Consider the following 25,036-nt stretch of genomic DNA (forward strand, 5'->3'; position numbering starts at 1 on the left):
CCTGAACACCAAACACCAAAACACCCTGAAACCCAAACACCAAAACACCCTGAAACCCAAACCCCAAGCAACAAAACAGCCTGAACCCCAAACACCAAAACACCCTGAACCACCAAACAGCAAGAACCGTCAAACACCAAAAGACCCTGAACCCCAAAGACCAAACAGCCCTGAATCCCAAACACCAAAACACCCTGAACCCATAAACACCAAAACACCCTGAACCCCAACCACAAAAACACCGAGCCCCAAACACCAAAACACTCTGAATCTCAAACAGCAAAACACCCTGAGCCACAAACACCAAAACACCATGAACCTCAAACACCAAAACACCCTGAAATCCAAGCAGCAAAACACCCCGAACCCCAAGCAACAAAACATCCTGAACCCAAAAAACCAAACACCCTGAACCCCAAACACCAAAACACAATGAACACCAAACACCAAAACACCATGAACACAAGCACCAAAACACCCTGAACCCCAAACATCAAAACACCATGAACTCTAACACCAAAACACCCTGAATCCCAAACACCCAGAACCTCAAAAATCAAAACACCCTGCACCCCAAACAACAAAACACCCTGAACGTCAAAACACCCTGCACCCCAAACAACAAAACATCCTGAACCACCAAAACAAAACATCCTGAACCCCCAAAACCAATACATCCTGAACCCCCAAAACCAAAACACCCTGAACCCCAAACACCAAAACAACCTGAATTCCAAAACAGCATGAACTGTCAAACACCAAACACCCTGAACCTCAAAACACCCTGAATCCCAAACACCAAAACACCCTGAATCCCAAACACCAAAACACCCTGAACCACAAACATCAAAACAGCATGAACCCTGAACATCAAAACACCATGAACCGCAAACACTAAAACACCCTGAACCCCAAACATCAAAACACCATGAACCCGAAAAGTCTCTGATCCCCCAAACACCAAACACCCCAGAGCAGCAAACACCTGAACCCCAAAACACTGATCTCCAAACACCATAACACACTGAACCCCAAACAGCAAAACAACCTGAACCCCTAAACACCAAAACACCCTGAACCCCAAACACCAAAACACCCTAAACCCCTAAACACCAAAACACCCTGAGCCCCAAACACCAAAACACCCTGAACCCCAAACACCAAAACAACCTGAACCCCAGACACCCCAAACCCCAAACACCAAAACATCCTGAACCCCAAATACCAAAACACCCTGAACCCCAAACACCAAAACATTCTGAACTCCAAACAACAAAACACCCTGAACCCCAAAAACCAAATCACCCTGAAACATGAAACACAAAAATATCCTGAGCCCCAAACACCAAAACACCCTGAACCCCGAAACACCAAACAGTCCTGAACCCCAAACACCAAAACACTCTGAACCCCCAAACACGAAACAGCCCTGAACACCAAACACCAAAACACCCTGAAACCCAAACACCAAAACACCCTGAAACCCAAACCCCAAGCAACAAAACAGCCTGAACCCCAAACACCAAAACACCCTGAACCACCAAACAGCAAGAACCGTCAAACACCAAAAGACCCTGAACCCCAAAGACCAAACAGCCCTGAATCCCAAACACCAAAACACCCTGAACCCATAAACACCAAAACACCCTGAACCCCAACCACAAAAACACCGAGCCCCAAACACCAAAACACTCTGAATCTCAAACAGCAAAACACCCTGAGCCACAAACACCAAAACACCATGAACCTCAAACACCAAAACACCCTGAAATCCAAGCAGCAAAACACCCCGAACCCCAAGCAACAAAACATCCTGAACCCAAAAAACCAAACACCCTGAACCCCAAACACCAAAACACAATGAACACCAAACACCAAAACACCATGAACACAAGCACCAAAACACCCTGAACCCCAAACATCAAAACACCATGAACCCGAAAAGGCCCTGATCCCCCAAACACCAAACACCCCAGAGCACCAAACACCAAAAAAAACTGAACCCCAAAACACCACAAACCCCAAACACCAAAACAGCCTGAATCCCAAACACCAAAACACCCTGAAACCCAAACATCAAAACAGCCTGAATCCCAAACACCAAAACACCCTGAAACCCAAACACCAAAACAACCTGAACCCCAAAACAGCATGAACCGTCAAACACCAAACACCCTGAACCTCAAAACACCCTGAATCCCAAACACCAAAACACCCTGAACCCCTAAACACCAAAACACCCTGAACCCCAAACAACAAAACACCCTGAACCCCAAACATCAAAACAGCATGAACCCTGTACAACAAAACACCATGAGCATCAAACACTAAAACACTCTGAACCCCAAACATCAAAACACCATGAACCCGAAAAGACCTTGATCCCCCAAACACCAAAGAGCACCAAGCACCCTGAACCCCAAAACACCGAGCCCCAAACACGATGAACACCAAACACCAAAACACCCTGAACCCCAAACACCAAAGCACCCTGAACCACAAAAACCAAACAGCCCTGAACCCCAAACACCAAAACACACTGTAACCTAAAAAATATAACACCCTGAATCCCAAACAACAAAACATCCTGAAACCGAAAAACAAAACCACCCTGAACCCCAAACACCAAACAGCCCTGAACCACAAAAACCAAAACACACTGAACACCAAACACCAACACACCCTGAACCCCAAACATCAAAACAACATGAACTCTAACACGAAAACACCCTGAATTCCAAACACCAAAACACCCAGAACCTCAAAAATCAAAACACCCTGCACCCCAAACACCAAAACAGCCTGAACCCCCCAAACAACCTGAACCCCAAACACCAAAACACCTGAACCCCAAAATAGCATGAACCATCAAACACCCTGAACCCCAAACACCAAAACACCGAGCCCCAAACACCAAAACACTCTGAACCTCAAACAGCAAAACACCCTGAGCCACAAACACAATGAACCCCAAACACCAAAACACCCTGAATCCCAAACACCAAACACCCGGAACCACACAAATCAAAACACCCTGCACCCCAAACACCAAAACACCTTGAACCCCAAACACCAATACGCCCAGAACCCCAAACACCCTGCACCCCAAACACCAAAACATCCTGAACCCCAAAAACCAAAACACCCTGAACCCCAAACACCAAAACACCCTAAAACCCAAACACCAAAGCAACCTGAAATCCAAACACCAAAACACCCCGAACCCCAAACAACAAAACATCCTGAACCCAAAAAACCAAACACCCTGAACCCCAAACACCAAAACACCCTGAACGTCAAACACCAAAACACCTTGAACCCCAAACACCAAAATACCTTGAACCCCAACACCAAAGCACCCTGAACCCCAAACACCAAAACACCCTGAACCCCCCAAACACCAAAACACCCTGAACCTCAAACACCAAAACAACCTGAACTCTAAAACAGCATGAACCGTCAAACACCAAACACCCTGAACCTCAAAACACCCTGAATCCCAAACACCAAAACACCCTGAACCTCAAAACACCAAAACACCCTGAACCCCAAACACCAAAACACCCTGAACCCCAAACATCAAAACAGCATGAAGCCTGAACATCAAAACACCATGAACTCCAAACACTAAAACACCCTGAACCCCAAACAACTAAACACCATGAACCCGAAAAGACCCCGATCCCCCAAACACGAAACACCCCAGAGCACCAAACACCCTGAACACCAAAACACCCTGAACCCCAAAGAACAAAACACCCTGAACCCGGAAACACAACAACACCCTGAACCCCAAACACCAAAACACGCTGAAACCCAAACACCAAAACACCCTGAAACCCCAAACACCAAACAGCCCTGAACCCCAAACACCAAAACACCCTGAAACACAAACACCAAAACACCCTGAAATCCAAGCAGCAAAACACCCCGAACCCCAAGCAACAAAACATCCTGAACCCAAAAAACCAAAAACCCTGAACCCCAAACACCAAAACACAATGAACACCAAACACCAAAACACCATGAACACAAGCACCAAAACACCCTGAACCCCAAACATCAAAACACCATGAACTCTAACACCAAAACACCCTGCACCCCAAACACCAAAACAGCCTGAACCCCCCAAACACCCTGAACCCCAAACACCAAAACACCTGAACCCCAAAACAGCATGAACCATCAAACACCAAACACCCTGAACCCCAAACACCAAAACACCTGAACCCCAAAACAGCATGAACCATCAAACACCCTGAACCCCAAACACCAAAACACCGAGCCCCAAACACCAAAACACTCTGAACCTCAAACAGCAAAACACCCTGAGCCACAAACATCAAATCACCATGGACCCGAAAAGACCCTGATCCCCCAAACACCCCTGAGCACCAAACACCAAAACAAACTGAACCCCAAAACACCACAAACCCCAAACACAAAAACACCCTGAACCCCTAAACACCAAAACAACCTGAACCCCAAACACCAAAACACCGACCCCCAAACACTAAAACACCCTGAACCCCAAACAACAAAACACCCTAAACCCCTAAACACCAAAACACCCTGAACCCCAGGCACCAAAACACCGAGCCCCAAACAACAAAACACCCTGAACCCCAAACACCAAAACACCCTGAACCCCAAACACCAAACAACAAAACAGCCTGAACTCCAACGACCAAAGCAGCCTGAACCCCGAACACCAAAACACCCTGAACCTCCAAACAGCAAGAACCGTCAAACACCAAAACACCCTCAACCCCAAACACCAAACAGCCCTGAATCCCAAACACCAAAACTCCCTGAACTCATAAACACCAAAACACCCTGAACCCCAACCGCAATAACACCGAGCCCCAAACACCAAAACACTCTGAACCCCAAACAGCAAAACACCCTGAGCCCCAAACACCAAATCACCATGAACCCCAAACACCAAAACACCCTGAATCCCAAACACCAATCACCCGGAACCGCACAAATCAAAACACCCTGCACCCCAAACACCAAAACACCTTGAACTCCAAACACCAAAACACATTGAACCCCAAACACCAAAACACCCTGAACCCGAAGCACCAAAACACCCGGAACCCCAAGCACCAAAACACTCTGAACCCCAAACATCAAAACACCATGAACCCGAAAAGGCCCTGATCCCCCAAACACCAAACACCCCAGAGCACCAAACACCAAAAAAAACTGAACCCCAAAACACCACAAACCCCAAACACCAAAACAGCCTGAATCCCAAACACCAAAACACCCTGAAACCCAAACACCAAAACAGCCTGAATCCCAAACACCAAAACACCCTGAAACCCAAACACCAAAACAACCTGAACCCCAAAACAGCATGAACCGTCAAACACCAAACACCCTGAACCTCAAAACACCCTGAATCCCAAACACCAAAACACCCTGAACCCCTAAACACCAAAACACCCTGAACCCCAAACAACAAAACACCCTGAACCCCAAACATCAAAACAGCATGAACCCTGTACAACAAAACACCATGAGCATCAAACACTAAAACACTCTGAACCCCAAACATCAAAACACCATGAACCCGAAAAGACCTTGATCCCCCAAACACCAAAGAGCACCAAGCACCCTGAACCCCAAAACACCGAGCCCCAAACACGATAACACACTGAGCCCCAAACAGCAAAACAACCTGAAACCCTAAACACCAAAACACCGAGCCCCAAACACCATGAACACCAAACACCAAAACACCCTGAATACCAAACACCTGGAACCTCAAAAATCATAACATCTTGCACCCCAAACACCAAACCACCTTGAACCCCAAACACCAAAACACCTTGAACCACAAACACCAATACACCCTGAACCCCGAAACACCAAAACACCCTGAACCCCAAACACCAAAGCACCCTGAACCACAAAAACCAAACAGCCCTGAACCCCAAACACCAAAACACACTGTAACCTAAAAAATATAACACCCTGAATCCCAAACAACAAAACATCCTGAAACCGAAAAACAAAACCACCCTGAACCCCAAACACCAAACAGCCCTGAACCACAAAAACCAAAACACACTGAACACCAAACACCAACACACCCTGAACCCCAAACATCAAAACAACATGAACTCTAACACGAAAACACCCTGAATTCCAAACACCAAAACACCCAGAACCTCAAAAATCAAAACACCCTGCACCCCAAACACCAAAACAGCCTGAACCCCCCAAACAACCTGAACCCCAAACACCAAAACACCTGAACCCCAAAATAGCATGAACCATCAAACACCCTGAACCCCAAACACCAAAACACCGAGCCCCAAACACCAAAACACTCTGAACCTCAAACAGCAAAACACCCTGAGCCACAAACACAATGAACCCCAAACACCAAAACACCCTGAATCCCAAACACCAAACACCCGGAACCACACAAATCAAAACACCCTGCACCCCAAACACCAAAACACCTTGAACCCCAAACACCAATACGCCCAGAACCCCAAACACCCTGCACCCCAAACACCAAAACATCCTGAACCCCAAAAACCAAAACACCCTGAACCCCAAACACCAAAACACCCTAAAACCCAAACACCAAAGCAACCTGAAATCCAAACACCAAAACACCCCGAACCCCAAACAACAAAACATCCTGAACCCAAAAAACCAAACACCCTGAACCCCAAACACCAAAACACCCTGAACGTCAAACACCAAAACACCTTGAACCCCAAACACCAAAATACCTTGAACCCCAAACATCAAAACAGCATGAAGCCTGAACATCAAAACACCATGAACTCCAAACACTAAAACACCCTGAACCCCAAACAACTAAACACCATGAACCCGAAAAGACCCCGATCCCCCAAACACGAAACACCCCAGAGCACCAAACACCCTGAACACCAAAACACCCTGAACCCCAAAGAACAAAACACCCTGAACCCGGAAACACAACAACACCCTGAACCCCAAACACCAAAACACGCTGAAACCCAAACACCAAAACACCCTGAAACCCCAAACACCAAACAGCCCTGAACCCCAAACACCAAAACACCCTGAAACACAAACACCAAAACACCCTGAAATCCAAGCAGCAAAACACCCCGAACCCCAAGCAACAAAACATCCTGAACCCAAAAAACCAAAAACCCTGAACCCCAAACACCAAAACACAATGAACACCAAACACCAAAACACCATGAACACAAGCACCAAAACACCCTGAACCCCAAACATCAAAACACCATGAACTCTAACACCAAAACACCCTGCACCCCAAACACCAAAACAGCCTGAACCCCCCAAACACCCTGAACCCCAAACACCAAAACACCTGAACCCCAAAACAGCATGAACCATCAAACACCCTGAACCCCAAACACCAAAACACCGAGCCCCAAACACCAAAACACTCTGAACCTCAAACAGCAAAACACCCTGAGCCACAAACATCAAATCACCATGGACCCGAAAAGACCCTGATCCCCCAAACACCCCTGAGCACCAAACACCAAAACAAACTGAACCCCAAAACACCACAAACCCCAAACACAAAAACACCCTGAACCCCTAAACACCAAAACAACCTGAACCCCAAACACCAAAACACCGACCCCCAAACACTAAAACACCCTGAACCCCAAACAACAAAACACCCTAAACCCCTAAACACCAAAACACCCTGAACCCCAGGCACCAAAACACCGAGCCCCAAACAACAAAACACCCTGAACCCCAAACACCAAAACACCCTGAACCCCAAACACCAAACAACAAAACAGCCTGAACTCCAACGACCAAAGCAGCCTGAACCCCGAACACCAAAACACCCTGAACCTCCAAACAGCAAGAACCGTCAAACACCAAAACACCCTCAACCCCAAACACCAAACAGCCCTGAATCCCAAACACCAAAACTCCCTGAACTCATAAACACCAAAACACCCTGAACCCCAACCGCAATAACACCGAGCCCCAAACACCAAAACACTCTGAACCCCAAACAGCAAAACACCCTGAGCCCCAAACACCAAATCACCATGAACCCCAAACACCAAAACACCCTGAATCCCAAACACCAATCACCCGGAACCGCACAAATCAAAACACCCTGCACCCCAAACACCAAAACACCTTGAACTCCAAACACCAAAACACATTGAACCCCAAACACCAAAACACCCTGAACCCGAAGCACCAAAACACCCGGAACCCCAAGCACCAAAACACTCTGAACCCCAAACATCAAAACACCATGAACCCGAAAAGGCCCTGATCCCCCAAACACCAAACACCCCAGAGCACCAAACACCAAAAAAAACTGAACCCCAAAACACCACAAACCCCAAACACCAAAACAGCCTGAATCCCAAACACCAAAACACCCTGAAACCCAAACACCAAAACAGCCTGAATCCCAAACACCAAAACACCCTGAAACCCAAACACCAAAACAACCTGAACCCCAAAACAGCATGAACCGTCAAACACCAAACACCCTGAACCTCAAAACACCCTGAATCCCAAACACCAAAACACCCTGAACCCCTAAACACCAAAACACCCTGAACCCCAAACAACAAAACACCCTGAACCCCAAACATCAAAACAGCATGAACCCTGTACAACAAAACACCATGAGCATCAAACACTAAAACACTCTGAACCCCAAACATCAAAACACCATGAACCCGAAAAGACCTTGATCCCCCAAACACCAAAGAGCACCAAGCACCCTGAACCCCAAAACACCGAGCCCCAAACACGATAACACACTGAGCCCCAAACAGCAAAACAACCTGAAACCCTAAACACCAAAACACCGAGCCCCAAACACCATGAACACCAAACACCAAAACACCCTGAATACCAAACACCTGGAACCTCAAAAATCATAACATCTTGCACCCCAAACACCAAACCACCTTGAACCCCAAACACCAAAACACCTTGAACCACAAACACCAATACACCCTGAACCCCGAAACACCAAAACACCCTGAACCCCAAACACCAAAGCACCCTGAACCACAAAAACCAAACAGCCCTGAACCCCAAACACCAAAACACACTGTAACCTAAAAAATATAACACCCTGAATCCCAAACAACAAAACATCCTGAAACCGAAAAACAAAACCACCCTGAACCCCAAACACCAAACAGCCCTGAACCACAAAAACCAAAACACACTGAACACCAAACACCAACACACCCTGAACCCCAAACATCAAAACAACATGAACTCTAACACGAAAACACCCTGAATTCCAAACACCAAAACACCCAGAACCTCAAAAATCAAAACACCCTGCACCCCAAACACCAAAACAGCCTGAACCCCCCAAACAACCTGAACCCCAAACACCAAAACACCTGAACCCCAAAATAGCATGAACCATCAAACACCCTGAACCCCAAACACCAAAACACCGAGCCCCAAACACCAAAACACTCTGAACCTCAAACAGCAAAACACCCTGAGCCACAAACACAATGAACCCCAAACACCAAAACACCCTGAATCCCAAACACCAAACACCCGGAACCACACAAATCAAAACACCCTGCACCCCAAACACCAAAACACCTTGAACCCCAAACACCAATACGCCCAGAACCCCAAACACCCTGCACCCCAAACACCAAAACATCCTGAACCCCAAAAACCAAAACACCCTGAACCCCAAACACCAAAACACCCTAAAACCCAAACACCAAAGCAACCTGAAATCCAAACACCAAAACACCCCGAACCCCAAACAACAAAACATCCTGAACCCAAAAAACCAAACACCCTGAACCCCAAACACCAAAACACCCTGAACGTCAAACACCAAAACACCTTGAACCCCAAACACCAAAATACCTTGAACCCCAAACATCAAAACAGCATGAAGCCTGAACATCAAAACACCATGAACTCCAAACACTAAAACACCCTGAACCCCAAACAACTAAACACCATGAACCCGAAAAGACCCCGATCCCCCAAACACGAAACACCCCAGAGCACCAAACACCCTGAACACCAAAACACCCTGAACCCCAAAGAACAAAACACCCTGAACCCGGAAACACAACAACACCCTGAACCCCAAACACCAAAACACGCTGAAACCCAAACACCAAAACACCCTGAAACCCCAAACACCAAACAGCCCTGAACCCCAAACACCAAAACACCCTGAAACACAAACACCAAAACACCCTGAAATCCAAGCAGCAAAACACCCCGAACCCCAAGCAACAAAACATCCTGAACCCAAAAAACCAAAAACCCTGAACCCCAAACACCAAAACACAATGAACACCAAACACCAAAACACCATGAACACAAGCACCAAAACACCCTGCACCCCAAACACCAAAACAGCCTGAACCCCCCAAACACCCTGAACCCCAAACACCAAAACACCTGAACCCCAAAACAGCATGAACCATCAAACACCCTGAACCCCAAACACCAAAACACCGAGCCCCAAACACCAAAACACTCTGAACCTCAAACAGCAAAACACCCTGAGCCACAAACATCAAATCACCATGGACCCGAAAAGACCCTGATCCCCCAAACACCCCTGAGCACCAAACACCAAAACAAACTGAACCCCAAAACACCACAAACCCCAAACACAAAAACACCCTGAACCCCTAAACACCAAAACAACCTGAACCCCAAACACCAAAACACCGACCCCCAAACACTAAAACACCCTGAACCCCAAACAACAAAACACCCTAAACCCCTAAACACCAAAACACCCTGAACCCCAGGCACCAAAACACCGAGCCCCAAACAACAAAACACCCTGAACCCCAAACACCAAAACACCCTGAACCCCAAACACCAAACAACAAAACAGCCTGAACTCCAACGACCAAAGCAGCCTGAACCCCGAACACCAAAACACCCTGAACCTCCAAACAGCAAGAACCGTCAAACACCAAAACACCCTCAACCCCAAACACCAAACAGCCCTGAATCCCAAACACCAAAACTCCCTGAACTCATAAACACCAAAACACCCTGAACCCCAACCGCAATAACACCGAGCCCCAAACACCAAAACACTCTGAACCCCAAACAGCAAAACACCCTGAGCCCCAAACACCAAATCACCATGAACCCCAAACACCAAAACACCCTGAATCCCAAACACCAATCACCCGGAACCGCACAAATCAAAACACCCTGCACCCCAAACACCAAAACACCTTGAACTCCAAACACCAAAACACATTGAACCCCAAACACCAAAACACCCTGAACCCGAAGCACCAAAACACCCGGAACCCCAAGCACCAAAACACTCTGAACCCCAAACATCAAAACACCATGAACCCGAAAAGGCCCTGATCCCCCAAACACCAAACACCCCAGAGCACCAAACACCAAAAAAAACTGAACCCCAAAACACCACAAACCCCAAACACCAAAACAGCCTGAATCCCAAACACCAAAACACCCTGAAACCCAAACACCAAAACAGCCTGAATCCCAAACACCAAAACACCCTGAAACCCAAACACCAAAACAACCTGAACCCCAAAACAGCATGAACCGTCAAACACCAAACACCCTGAACCTCAAAACACCCTGAATCCCAAACACCAAAACACCCTGAACCCCTAAACACCAAAACACCCTGAACCCCAAACAACAAAACACCCTGAACCCCAAACATCAAAACAGCATGAACCCTGTACAACAAAACACCATGAGCATCAAACACTAAAACACTCTGAACCCCAAACATCAAAACACCATGAACCCGAAAAGACCTTGATCCCCCAAACACCAAAGAGCACCAAGCACCCTGAACCCCAAAACACCGAGCCCCAAACACGATAACACACTGAGCCCCAAACAGCAAAACAACCTGAAACCCTAAACACCAAAACACCGAGCCCCAAACACCATGAACACCAAACACCAAAACACCCTGAATACCAAACACCTGGAACCTCAAAAATCATAACATCTTGCACCCCAAACACCAAACCACCTTGAACCCCAAACACCAAAACACCTTGAACCACAAACACCAATACACCCTGAACCCCGAAACACCAAAACACCCTGAACCCCAAACACCAAAGCACCCTGAACCACAAAAACCAAACAGCCCTGAACCCCAAACACCAAAACACACTGTAACCTAAAAAATATAACACCCTGAATCCCAAACAACAAAACATCCTGAAACCGAAAAACAAAACCACCCTGAACCCCAAACACCAAACAGCCCTGAACCACAAAAACCAAAACACACTGAACACCAAACACCAACACACCCTGAACCCCAAACATCAAAACAACATGAACTCTAACACGAAAACACCCTGAATTCCAAACACCAAAACACCCAGAACCTCAAAAATCAAAACACCCTGCACCCCAAACACCAAAACAGCCTGAACCCCCCAAACAACCTGAACCCCAAACACCAAAACACCTGAACCCCAAAATAGCATGAACCATCAAACACCCTGAACCCCAAACACCAAAACACCGAGCCCCAAACACCAAAACACTCTGAACCTCAAACAGCAAAACACCCTGAGCCACAAACACAATGAACCCCAAACACCAAAACACCCTGAATCCCAAACACCAAACACCCGGAACCACACAAATCAAAACACCCTGCACCACAAACACCAAAACACCTTGAACCCCAAACACCAATACGCCCAGAACCCCAAACACCCTGCACCCCAAACACCAAAACATCCTGAACCCCAAAAACCAAAACACCCTGAACCCCAAACACCAAAACACCCTAAAACCCAAACACCAAAGCAACCTGAAATCCAAACACCAAAACACCCCGAACCCCAAACAACAAAACATCCTGAACCCAAAAAACCAAACACCCTGAACCCCAAACACCAAAACACCCTGAACGTCAAACACCAAAACACCTTGAACCCCAAACACCAAAATACCTTGAACCCCAAACATCAAAACAGCATGAAGCCTGAACATCAAAACACCATGAACTCCAAACACTAAAACACCCTGAACCCCAAACAACTAAACACCATGAACCCGAAAAGACCCCGATCCCCCAAACACGAAACACCCCAGAGCACCAAACACCCTGAACACCAAAACACCCTGAACCCCAAAGAACAAAACACCCTGAACCCGGAAACACAACAACACCCTGAACCCCAAACACCAAAACACGCTGAAACCCAAACACCAAAACACCCTGAAACCCCAAACACCAAACAGCCCTGAACCCCAAACACCAAAACACCCTGAAACACAAACACCAAAACACCCTGAAATCCAAGCAGCAAAACACCCCGAACCCCAAGCAACAAAACATCCTGAACCCAAAAAACCAAAAACCCTGAACCCCAAACACCAAAACACAATGAACACCAAACACCAAAACACCATGAACACAAGCACCAAAACACCCTGAACCCCAAACATCAAAACACCATGAACTCTAACACCAAAACACCCTGCACCCCAAACACCAAAACAGCCTGAACCCCCCAAACACCCTGAACCCCAAACACCAAAACACCTGAACCCCAAAACAGCATGAACCATCAAACACCCTGAACCCCAAACACCAAAACACCGAGCCCCAAACACCAAAACACTCTGAACCTCAAACAGCAAAACACCCTGAGCCACAAACATCAAATCACCATGGACCCGAAAAGACCCTGATCCCCCAAACACCCCTGAGCACCAAACACCAAAACAAACTGAACCCCAAAACACCACAAACCCCAAACACAAAAACACCCTGAACCCCTAAACACCAAAACAACCTGAACCCCAAACACCAAAACACCGACCCCCAAACACTAAAACACCCTGAACCCCAAACAACAAAACACCCTAAACCCCTAAACACCAAAACACCCTGAACCCCAGGCACCAAAACACCGAGCCCCAAACAACAAAACACCCTGAACCCCAAACACCAAAACACCCTGAACCCCAAACACCAAACAACAAAACAGCCTGAACTCCAACGACCAAAGCAGCCTGAACCCCGAACACCAAAACACCCTGAACCTCCAAACAGCAAGAACCGTCAAACACCAAAACACCCTCAACCCCAAACACCAAACAGCCCTGAATCCCAAACACCAAAACTCCCTGAACTCATAAACACCAAAACACCCTGAACCCCAACCGCAATAACACCGAGCCCCAAACACCAAAACACTCTGAACCCCAAACAGCAAAACACCCTGAGCCCCAAACACCAAATCACCATGAACCCCAAACACCAAAACACCCTGAATCCCAAACACCAATCACCCGGAACCGCACAAATCAAAACACCCTGCACCCCAAACACCAAAACACCTTGAACTCCAAACACCAAAACACATTGAACCCCAAACACCAAAACACCCTGAACCCGAAGCACCAAAACACCCGGAACCCCAAGCACCAAAACACTCTGAACCCCAAACATCAAAACACCATGAACCCGAAAAGGCCCTGATCCCCCAAACACCAAACACCCCAGAGCACCAAACACCAAAAAAAACTGAACCCCAAAACACCACAAACCCCAAACACCAAAACAGCCTGAATCCCAAACACCAAAACACCCTGAAACCCAAACACCAAAACAGCCTGAATCCCAAACACCAAAACACCCTGAAACCCAAACACCAAAACAACCTGAACCCCAAAACAGCATGAACCGTCAAACACCAAACACCCTGAACCTCAAAACACCCTGAATCCCAAACACCAAAACACCCTGAACCCCTAAACACCAAAACACCCTGAACCCCAAACAACAAAACACCCTGAACCCCAAACATCAAAACAGCATGAACCCTGTACAACAAAACACCATGAGCATCAAACACTAAAACACTCTGAACCCCAAACATCAAAACACCATGAACCCGAAAAGACCTTGATCCCCCAAACACCAAAGAGCACCAAGCACCCTGAACCCCAAAACACCGAGCCCCAAACACGATAACACACTGAGCCCCAAACAGCAAAACAACCTGAAACCCTAAACACCAAAACACCGAGCCCCAAACACCATGAACACCAAACACCAAAACACCCTGAATACCAAACACCTGGAACCTCAAAAATCATAACATCTTGCACCCCAAACACCAAACCACCTTGAACCCCAAACACCAAAACACCTTGAACCACAAACACCAATACACCCTGAACCCCGAAACACCAAAACACCCTGAACCCCAAACACCAAAGCACCCTGAACCACAAAAACCAAACAGCCCTGAACCCCAAACACCAAAACACACTGTAACCTAAAAAATATAACACCCTGAATCCCAAACAACAAAACATCCTGAAACCGAAAAACAAAACCACCCTGAACCCCAAACACCAAACAGCCCTGAACCACAAAAACCAAAACACACTGAACACCAAACACCAACACACCCTGAACCCCAAACATCAAAACAACATGAACTCTAACACGAAAACACCCTGAATTCCAAACACCAAAACACCCAGAACCTCAAAAATCAAAACACCCTGCACCCCAAACACCAAAACAGCCTGAACCCCCCAAACAACCTGAACCCCAAACACCAAAACACCTGAACCCCAAAATAGCATGAACCATCAAACACCCTGAACCCCAAACACCAAAACACCGAGCCCCAAACACCAAAACACTCTGAACCTCAAACAGCAAAACACCCTGAGCCACAAACACAATGAACCCCAAACACCAAAACACCCTGAATCCCAAACACCAAACACCCGGAACCACACAAATCAAAACACCCTGCACCACAAACACCAAAACACCTTGAACCCCAAACACCAATACGCCCAGAACCCCAAACACCCTGCACCCCAAACACCAAAACATCCTGAACCCCAAAAACCAAAACACCCTGAACCCCAAACACCAAAACACCCTAAAACCCAAACACCAAAGCAACCTGAAATCCAAACACCAAAACACCCCGAACCCCAAACAACAAAACATCCTGAACCCAAAAAACCAAACACCCTGAACCCCAAACACCAAAACACCCTGAACGTCAAACACCAAAACACCTTGAACCCCAAACACCAAAATACCTTGAACCCCAAACATCAAAACAGCATGAAGCCTGAACATCAAAACACCATGAACTCCAAACACTAAAACACCCTGAACCCCAAACAACTAAACACCATGAACCCGAAAAGACCCCGATCCCCCAAACACGAAACACCCCAGAGCACCAAACACCCTGAACACCAAAACACCCTGAACCCCAAAGAACAAAACACCCTGAACCCGGAAACACAACAACACCCTGAACCCCAAACACCAAAACACGCTGAAACCCAAACACCAAAACACCCTGAAACCCCAAACACCAAACAGCCCTGAACCCCAAACACCAAAACACCCTGAAACACAAACACCAAAACACCCTGAAATCCAAGCAGCAAAACACCCCGAACCCCAAGCAACAAAACATCCTGAACCCAAAAAACCAAACACCCTGAACCCCAAACACCAAAACACCCTGAACGTCAAACACCAAAACACCTTGAACCCCAAACACCAAAATACCTTGAACCCCAACACCAAAGCACCCTGAACCCCAAACACCAAAACACCCTGAACCCCCCAAACACCAAAACACCCTGAACCTCAAACACCAAAACAACCTGAACTCTAAAACAGCATGAACCGTCAAACACCAAACACCCTGAACCTCAAAACACCCTGAATCCCAAACACCAAAACACCCTGAACCTCAAAACACCAAAACACCCTGAACCCCAAACACCAAAACACCCTGAACCCCAAACATCAAAACAGCATGAAGCCTGAACATCAAAACACCATGAACTCCAAACACTAAAACACCCTGAACCCCAAACAACTAAACACCATGAACCCGAAAAGACCCCGATCCCCCAAACACGAAACACCCCAGAGCACCAAACACCCTGAACACCAAAACACCCTGAACCCCAAAGAACAAAACACCCTGAACCCGGAAACACAACAACACACTGAACCCCAAACACCAAAACACGCTGAAACCCAAACACCAAAACACCCTGAAACCCCAAACACCAAACAGCCCTGAACCCCAAACACCAAAACACCCTGAAACACAAACACCAAAACACCCTGAAATCCAAGCAGCAAAACACCCCGAACCCCAAGCAACAAAACATCCTGAACCCAAAAAACCAAAAACCCTGAACCCCAAACACCAAAACACAATGAACACCAAACACCAAAACACCATGAACACAAGCACCAAAACACCCTGAACCCCAAACATCAAAACAGCCTGAACCCCCCAAACACCCTGAACCCCAAACACCAAAACACCTGAACCCCAAAACAGCATGAACCATCAAACACCCTGAACCCCAAACACCAAAACACCGAGCCCCAAACACCAAAACACTCTGAACCTCAAACAGCAAAACACCCTGAGCCACAAACATCAAATCACCATGGACCCGAAAAGACCCTGATCCCCCAAACACCCCTGAGCACCAAACACCAAAACAAACTGAACCCCAAAACACCACAAACCCCAAACACAAAAACACCCTGAACCCCTAAACACCAAAACAACCTGAACCCCAAACACCAAAACACCGACCCCCAAACACTAAAACACCCTGAACCCCAAACAACAAAACACCCTAAACCCCTAAACACCAAAACACCCTGAACCCCAGGCACCAAAACACCGAGCCCCAAACAACAAAACACCCTGAACCCCAAACACCAAAACACCCTGAACCCCAAACACCAAACAACAAAACAGCCTGAACTCCAACGACCAAAGCAGCCTGAACCCCGAACACCAAAACACCCTGAACCTCCAAACAGCAAGAACCGTCAAACACCAAAACACCCTCAACCCCAAACACCAAACAGCCCTGAATCCCAAACACCAAAACTCCCTGAACTCATAAACACCAAAACACCCTGAACCCCAACCGCAATAACACCGAGCCCCAAACACCAAAACACTCTGAACCCCAAACAGCAAAACACCCTGAGCCCCAAACACCAAATCACCATGAACCCCAAACACCAAAACACCCTGAATCCCAAACACCAATCACCCGGAACCGCACAAATCAAAACACCCTGCACCCCAAACACCAAAACACCTTGAACTCCAAACACCAAAACACATTGAACCCCAAACACCAATACACCCAGAACCCCAAACACTCTGCACCCCAAACACCAAAACACCCTGAACCCCAAACACCAAAACACCCTGAATCCGGAAACACAAAAACACCCTGAACCCCAAACATCAAAACACTCTGAAACCCAGACACCAAAACACCCTGAACCCCCAAACACCAAGCAGCCCTGAACCCCAAACACCAAAACACCCTGAACCCCAAACACCAAACAGCCCTGAATCCCAAACACCAAAGCACCCTGAACCCCTAAACACCAAAACACCCTGGACCCCAAACACCAAAACACGTTGAACCCCAAACACCAATACAACCTGAACCACAAACACGCCAAACCCCAAACACCAAAACATCCTGAACACCAAATACAAAAACACCCTGAACCCCGAAACACCAAACAGCCCTGAACACCAAACACCAAAACACCCTGAAACCCAAACCCCAAACAACAAAACAGCCTGAACCCCAACCACAAAAACACCGAGCCCCAAACACCAAAACACCATGAACCCCAAACACCAAAACACCCTGAATCCCAAACACCAAAACACCCTGAATCCCAAACACCAAACACCCGGAACCGCACAAATCAAAACACCCTGCACCCCAAACACCAAAACACCTTGAACTCCAAACACCAAAACACCTTGAACCCCAAACTCCAATACACCCAGAACCCCAAACACTCTGCACCCCAAACACCAAAACACCCTGAACCCCAAAAACCAAAACACCCTGATCCACAAAACAGCATGAACCGTCAAACACTAAACACCCTAAACCTCAAAACACCCTGAATCCCAAACACCAAAACACCCTGAACCCCAAACATCAAAACAGCATGAACCCTGTACAACAAAACACCATGAGCATCAAACACTAAAACACTCTGAACCCCAAACATCAAAACACCATGAACCCGAAAAGACCTTGATCCCCCAAACACCAAAGAGCACCAAGCACCCTGAACCCCAAAACACCGAGCCCCAAACACGATAACACACTGAACCCCAAACAGCAAAACAACCTGAAACCCAAAACACCAAAACACCCTGAACCCCAAACACCAAAACATCATGAACCCCAAACATTAAAACATCCTGAACCCCAAACATCAAATCACCATGGACCCGAAAAGACCCTGATCCCCCAAACACCCCTGAGCACCAAACACCAAAACAAACTGAACCCCAAAACACCACAAACCCCAAACACAAAAACACCCTGAACCCCAAACACCAAAACACCTTGAACCCCAAACACCAATACACCCAGAACTACCAAACACTCTGCACCCCAAACACCAAAACACCCTGAACCCCAAAAACAAAACACCGAGCCCCAAACACTAAAACACCCTGAACCCCAAACACCAAAACACCCTAAACCCCTAAACACCAAAACACCCTGAACCCCAGACACCAAAACACCCTGAGCCCCAAACAACAAAGCACCCTGGACCCCAAACACCAAAACACCCTGAACCCCAAACACCAAAACACCCTGAACCCCCAAACAGCAAGAACCGTCAAACACCAAAACACCTTCAACCCCAAACACCAAACAGCCCTGAATCCCAAACACCAAACACCCGGAACCGCACAAATCAAAACACCCTGCAACCCAAACACCAAAACACCTTGAACCCCAAACACCAATACACCCAGAACTACCAAACACTCTGCACCCCAAACACCAAAACACCCTGAACCCCAAAAACAAAACACCCTGTACCCCAAACACCAAAACACCCTGAACCCGGAAACACAAAAACACCCCGAACCCCAAAAATCAAAACACCCTGAAACCCAAACACCAAAACACCCTGAACGCCCAAACATCAAACAGCCCTGAACCCCAATCACCAAAACACCCTGAACCCCAAACAGCCCTGAATCCCAAACACCAAAGCACCCTGAACCCCAAAACACCAAAACACCCTGAACCCCAAACACCAAAACACCTTGAACCCCAAACACCAATACACCCAGAACCCCAAACACACTGCACCCCAAACACCAAAACACCCTGAAACCCAAAAACCAAAACACCCTGAACCCCAAACACCAAAACACCCTGAACCCCAAACAACAAAACATCCTGAACACAAAAAACCAAACACCCTGAACCCCAAACACCAAAACACACTGAACACCAAACACCAAAACATCATGAACACAAACACCAAAACACCCTGAATCCCAAAGACTTAAACACCCAGAACCTCAAAAATCATAACAACCTGCACCCCAATCACCAAAACACCCTGAACGTCAAACACTAAAACACCCTGAACCCCAAAAACCAAAACACCCTGAACCCCAAACACCAAAACACCTTGAACCCCAAACACCAAAACACCTTGAACCCCAACATCAAAATACCCTGAACCCCAAACACCAAAAAGCCCTGAACCCCCCAAACATCAAAACACCCTGAACCCCAAACACCAAAACAACCTGAACCACAAAACAGCATGAACCGTCAAACACCAAACACCCTGAACCTCAAAACACCCTGAACCTCAAAACACCAAAACACCTTGAACCCCAAGCACCAAAACACCCTAAACCCCAAACATCAAAACAGCATGAACCCTGAACATCAAAACACCACGAACCCCAAACACCAAATCACCCTGAATCCCAAACACCAAAACACCCTGAACCCCTAAACACGCTGAACCCCAAACACCAAAACACCGAGCCCCAGCACTAAAACACCCTGAACCACCAAACACCAAACAGCCCTGAAACCCAAACACCAAAACACCCTGAAACCCAAACACCAAAACACACCGAACCCCAAACAACAAAACATCCTGAACCCCCAAAACCAAAACACACTGAACCCCAAACACCAAACAGCCCTGAACCCCAAACATCAAAACACCCTGAAACCCAAACACCAAAACACCCTGAACCACAAACACCCCGAACCCCAAACACCACAACAACCTGAACCCCAAATACCAAAGCACCCTGAACCCCAAACACCAAAACACCCTGAACCCCAAACACCAAAACACCCTGAACCACAAACACCCCGAACCCCAAACACCAAAACAACCTGAACCCCAAATAGCCCCGAACCCCAAATACCAAAACACCCTGAACCCGAAGCACCAAAACACCCGGAACCCCAAGCACCAAAACACCCGGAACCCCCAACACCAAAACACCCTGAACCCCAAAGCAGCATGAACCGTCAAACACCAAAACACCCTGAACCCCAAACACCAAAACACCCTGAACCCCAAACACCAAAACACCCTGAACCCCAAACTCCAAAACACCCTGAACCCCCAAACACCAAATCACCCTGAACTCCAAAACACCCTGAACCCAAAACACCAAAGCACCCTGAACCCCAAACACCAAAACACCCTGAACCCCAAACACCAAAACACCCTGAACCCGAAGCACCAAAACACCCGGAACCCCAAGCACCAAAACACTCTGAACCCCAAACATCAAAACACCATGAACCCGAAAAGACCCTGATCCCCCAAACACCAAACACCCCAGAGCACCAAACACCAAAACAAACTGAACCCCAAAACACCACGAACCCCAAACACCAAAACACCCTGAATCCCAGACACCAAAACACCCTGAACCACTAAACACCAAAACAACCTGAACCCCCCAAACACCAAAACAGCCTGAAACCCAAACACCAAAACAACCTGAACCCCAAAACAGCATGAAGCGTCAAACACCAAACACCCTGAACCTCAAAACATCCTGAATCCCAAACACCAAAGCACCCTGAACCCCTAAACACCAAAACACCCTGAACCCCAAACATCGAAACAGCATGAAACCTGAACATCAAAACACCATGAACCCCAAACATTAAAACACCCTGAACCCCAAACATCAAAACACCATGAACCCGAAAAGACCCTGATCCCCCAAACACCCCTGAGCACCAAACACCAAAGCAAACTGAACCCCAAAGCACCACGAACGCCAAACACCAAAACACCCTGAACCCCAAACACCAAAATACCAAGCCCCAAACACCAAAACACCCTGAACCCCAAACACCAAAACACCCTGAACTGCAAACGCTAAAACAGCATGAACCCTAAACACCAAAACAGCCTGAACCCCAAACACCAAAACAGCCTGAACCCCAAACACCAAAACAGCCTGAACCCCGAACACCAAACAGCCCTGAATCCCAATCACCAAAACAGCATGAACCCTAAACATCAAAACACCCCGAACCCCAAACAGCAATACACCCTGAACCCCAAAAATCAAAGCACCCTGTACCCCAAACACCACAACACCCTGAAACCCAAACACCAAAACACCCTGAACCACAAACACCCTGAACCCCAAACACCAAAACACCCTGAACCCTAAACACCAAAACAGTCTGAACCCCAAACACAAAAACATCCTGAACCCCAAAAACCAAAACACCCTGAACCCCAAACACTAAAACACCATGAACCCCAAACATCAGAACACCATGAACCCTGAACATGAAAACACCATGAACCCCAAACATTAAAACACCCTGAACCCCAAACATCAAAACACCAAGAACCCCTAAACACCAAATCACCCTGAACCCCAAACACCATAACACCAATGACCCCAAACACTAAAACACCCTGAACCCAAACATCAAAACACCATGATCCCGAAAAGACCCTGATCCCCCAAACACCCCTGAGCACCAAACACCAAAACAAACTGAACCCCAAAACACCACAAACCCCAAACACCAAATCACCCTGAATCCCAAACACCAAAACACCCTGAACCCCTAAACACGCTGAACCCCAAACACCAAAACACCGAGCCCCAGCACTAAAACACCCTGAACCACCAAACACCAAACAGCCCTGAAACCCAAACACCAAAACACCCTGAAACCCAAACACCAAAACACACCGAACCCCAAACAACAAAACATCCTGAACCCCCAAAACCAAAACACACTGAACCCCAAACACCAAACAGCCCTGAACCCCAAACATCAAAACACCCTGAAACCCAAACACCAAAACACCCTGAACCACAAACACCCCGAACCCCAAACACCACAACAACCTGAACCCCAAATACCAAAGCACCCTGAACCCCAAACACCAAAACACCCTGAACCCCAAACACCAAAACACCCTGAACCACAAACACCCCGAACCCCAAACACCAAAACAACCTGAACCCCAAATAGCCCCGAACCCCAAATACCAAAACACCCTGAACCCGAAGCACCAAAACACCCGGAACCCCAAGCACCAAAACACCCGGAACCCCCAACACCAAAACACCCTGAACCCCAAAGCAGCATGAACCGTCAAACACCAAAACACCCTGAACCCCAAACACCAAAACACCCTGAACCCCAAACACCAAAACACCCTGAACCCCAAACTCCAAAACACCCTGAACCCCCAAACACCAAAACATCCTGAACCCCCAAACACCAAATCACCCTGAACTCCAAAACACCCTGAACCCAAAACACCAAAGCACCCTGAACCCCAAACACCCTGAACACCACAAGCCTGGTGCCATGTTTTGATGGTGAAATGTTCACCTTATCGTTTCGTGTTGTATGTCATTTCTGGGCACTGTTCTCTAACTGCAGGACAATCCTTTCCGCCAGAGGATCGCGGAGGTGTTCTCCGAGGACAGCGAGGGCAACATGACTTTGGATGACTTTCTGGATATGTTCTCTGTACTAAGTGAGATGGCCCCACGCGATCTGAAGGCATGCTATGCATTTAAGATTTACGGTGAGTTTGTCTCGACAGCGATGATCGGAGGGCTTTGCTTCTTGCGTTACTGCTGTAAATGTTCCCGTCTCTACACTTGGGCCCAAGGACTGTTCCTTTCGTGAGCTTCGCACTTCCATGTCTTAGGAACAGTGTCTTAGGAACCATGTCTTAGGAACAGCCTGACCTTCCAGGGCCGGCCTAATTATATATTCAACATGGGACTGAGCCTCCCACCAGGACCTTCCCAAGGGATGTGGGGGAAGGAAATCCCTCTTTACGATTACACCCTGGGCTTTCGGGCATGCTGCCGTGTAGGAAAATTGCAGGCTAAAAGGGTTCAATTATGAGGGCAGGTTGCATAGATCAGGTTTGTATTCCCTTGAATATAGTAGATTAAGGTGTGATCTAATCGAGGTGTTTAAGATCATTAAAGTATTTGAAAGGGTAGATAGAGAGAAACGATTTCCTGGTTGGGTGGGGGTGGGGGGGGAGTCCAGAACAAGGGGCCATAACCTTAAAATTCGAGCTAGGCCATTCAGGGGTGACGTCAGGAAGCAGTTCTTCACACAACGGGTGGTGGGATTGATAGATTTTGGTTGGGTAAGGGTTACAGAACCAAGGCAGGTAAATGGAATTGAGATACAGATCAGCCATGATCTAATTGAATGGTGGAACAGGCCCAAGGGGCTGAATGGCCTCCTCCTGTGCAATACATCCCCCTGATCTGTCCTGGTGCCTAAAGCATGGAATGGGATTATGACTGTGACCCTCGTGTGACACTGTGTTGTGGCTCATTGACCACCTGTACCTTGATGGAATGAAATGCTTTGTGGTTCAGGATGCCCGGATGTGTAGGTACAGATGGGCACATGGTTGCCATCACTAGCACCCTGGGCTTTCCGGAATCCTGCCATGCACTCTGCTAATGTTCCAACAGAAAACGATGAACAGTGCATCAGTGACCTGCTTGTTCCATCCATGCATTGTGGATTGACTTTTATTGGTGCTGCTGCCTGTGGTGCTGGGGGTGTTTCTGGGGCATAATGATTCATGACTGTGGTGATCTTCACAGCCATTGGCCTGTGT

General features: G+C 47.4%; 1 protein-coding gene across 5 annotated transcripts in view; it reads left to right on the top strand.

The window, feature by feature from the left end:
* LOC147108451 (calcium and integrin-binding family member 3-like) overlaps positions 1 to 25,036 on the top strand; it is a 690,292-nt gene that overhangs the window by 656,863 nt on the left and 8,393 nt on the right. For all 5 annotated transcript variants that reach the window (XM_086005096.1, XM_086005098.1, XM_086005094.1 and 2 more), the window contains one exon: positions 23,821 to 23,968. In XM_086005096.1, the coding sequence (XP_085861222.1) occupies positions 23,821 to 23,968 (148 nt within the window). The remainder of the gene's footprint in view (positions 1 to 23,820; positions 23,969 to 25,036) is intronic.

Source organism: Somniosus microcephalus, chromosome 13 (genome assembly GCF_052327205.1).
Source record: "Somniosus microcephalus isolate GS21.2 chromosome 13, FLI_Smic_1.0, whole genome shotgun sequence".
Classification (NCBI taxonomy): Eukaryota; Metazoa; Chordata; class Chondrichthyes; order Squaliformes; family Somniosidae; genus Somniosus; species Somniosus microcephalus.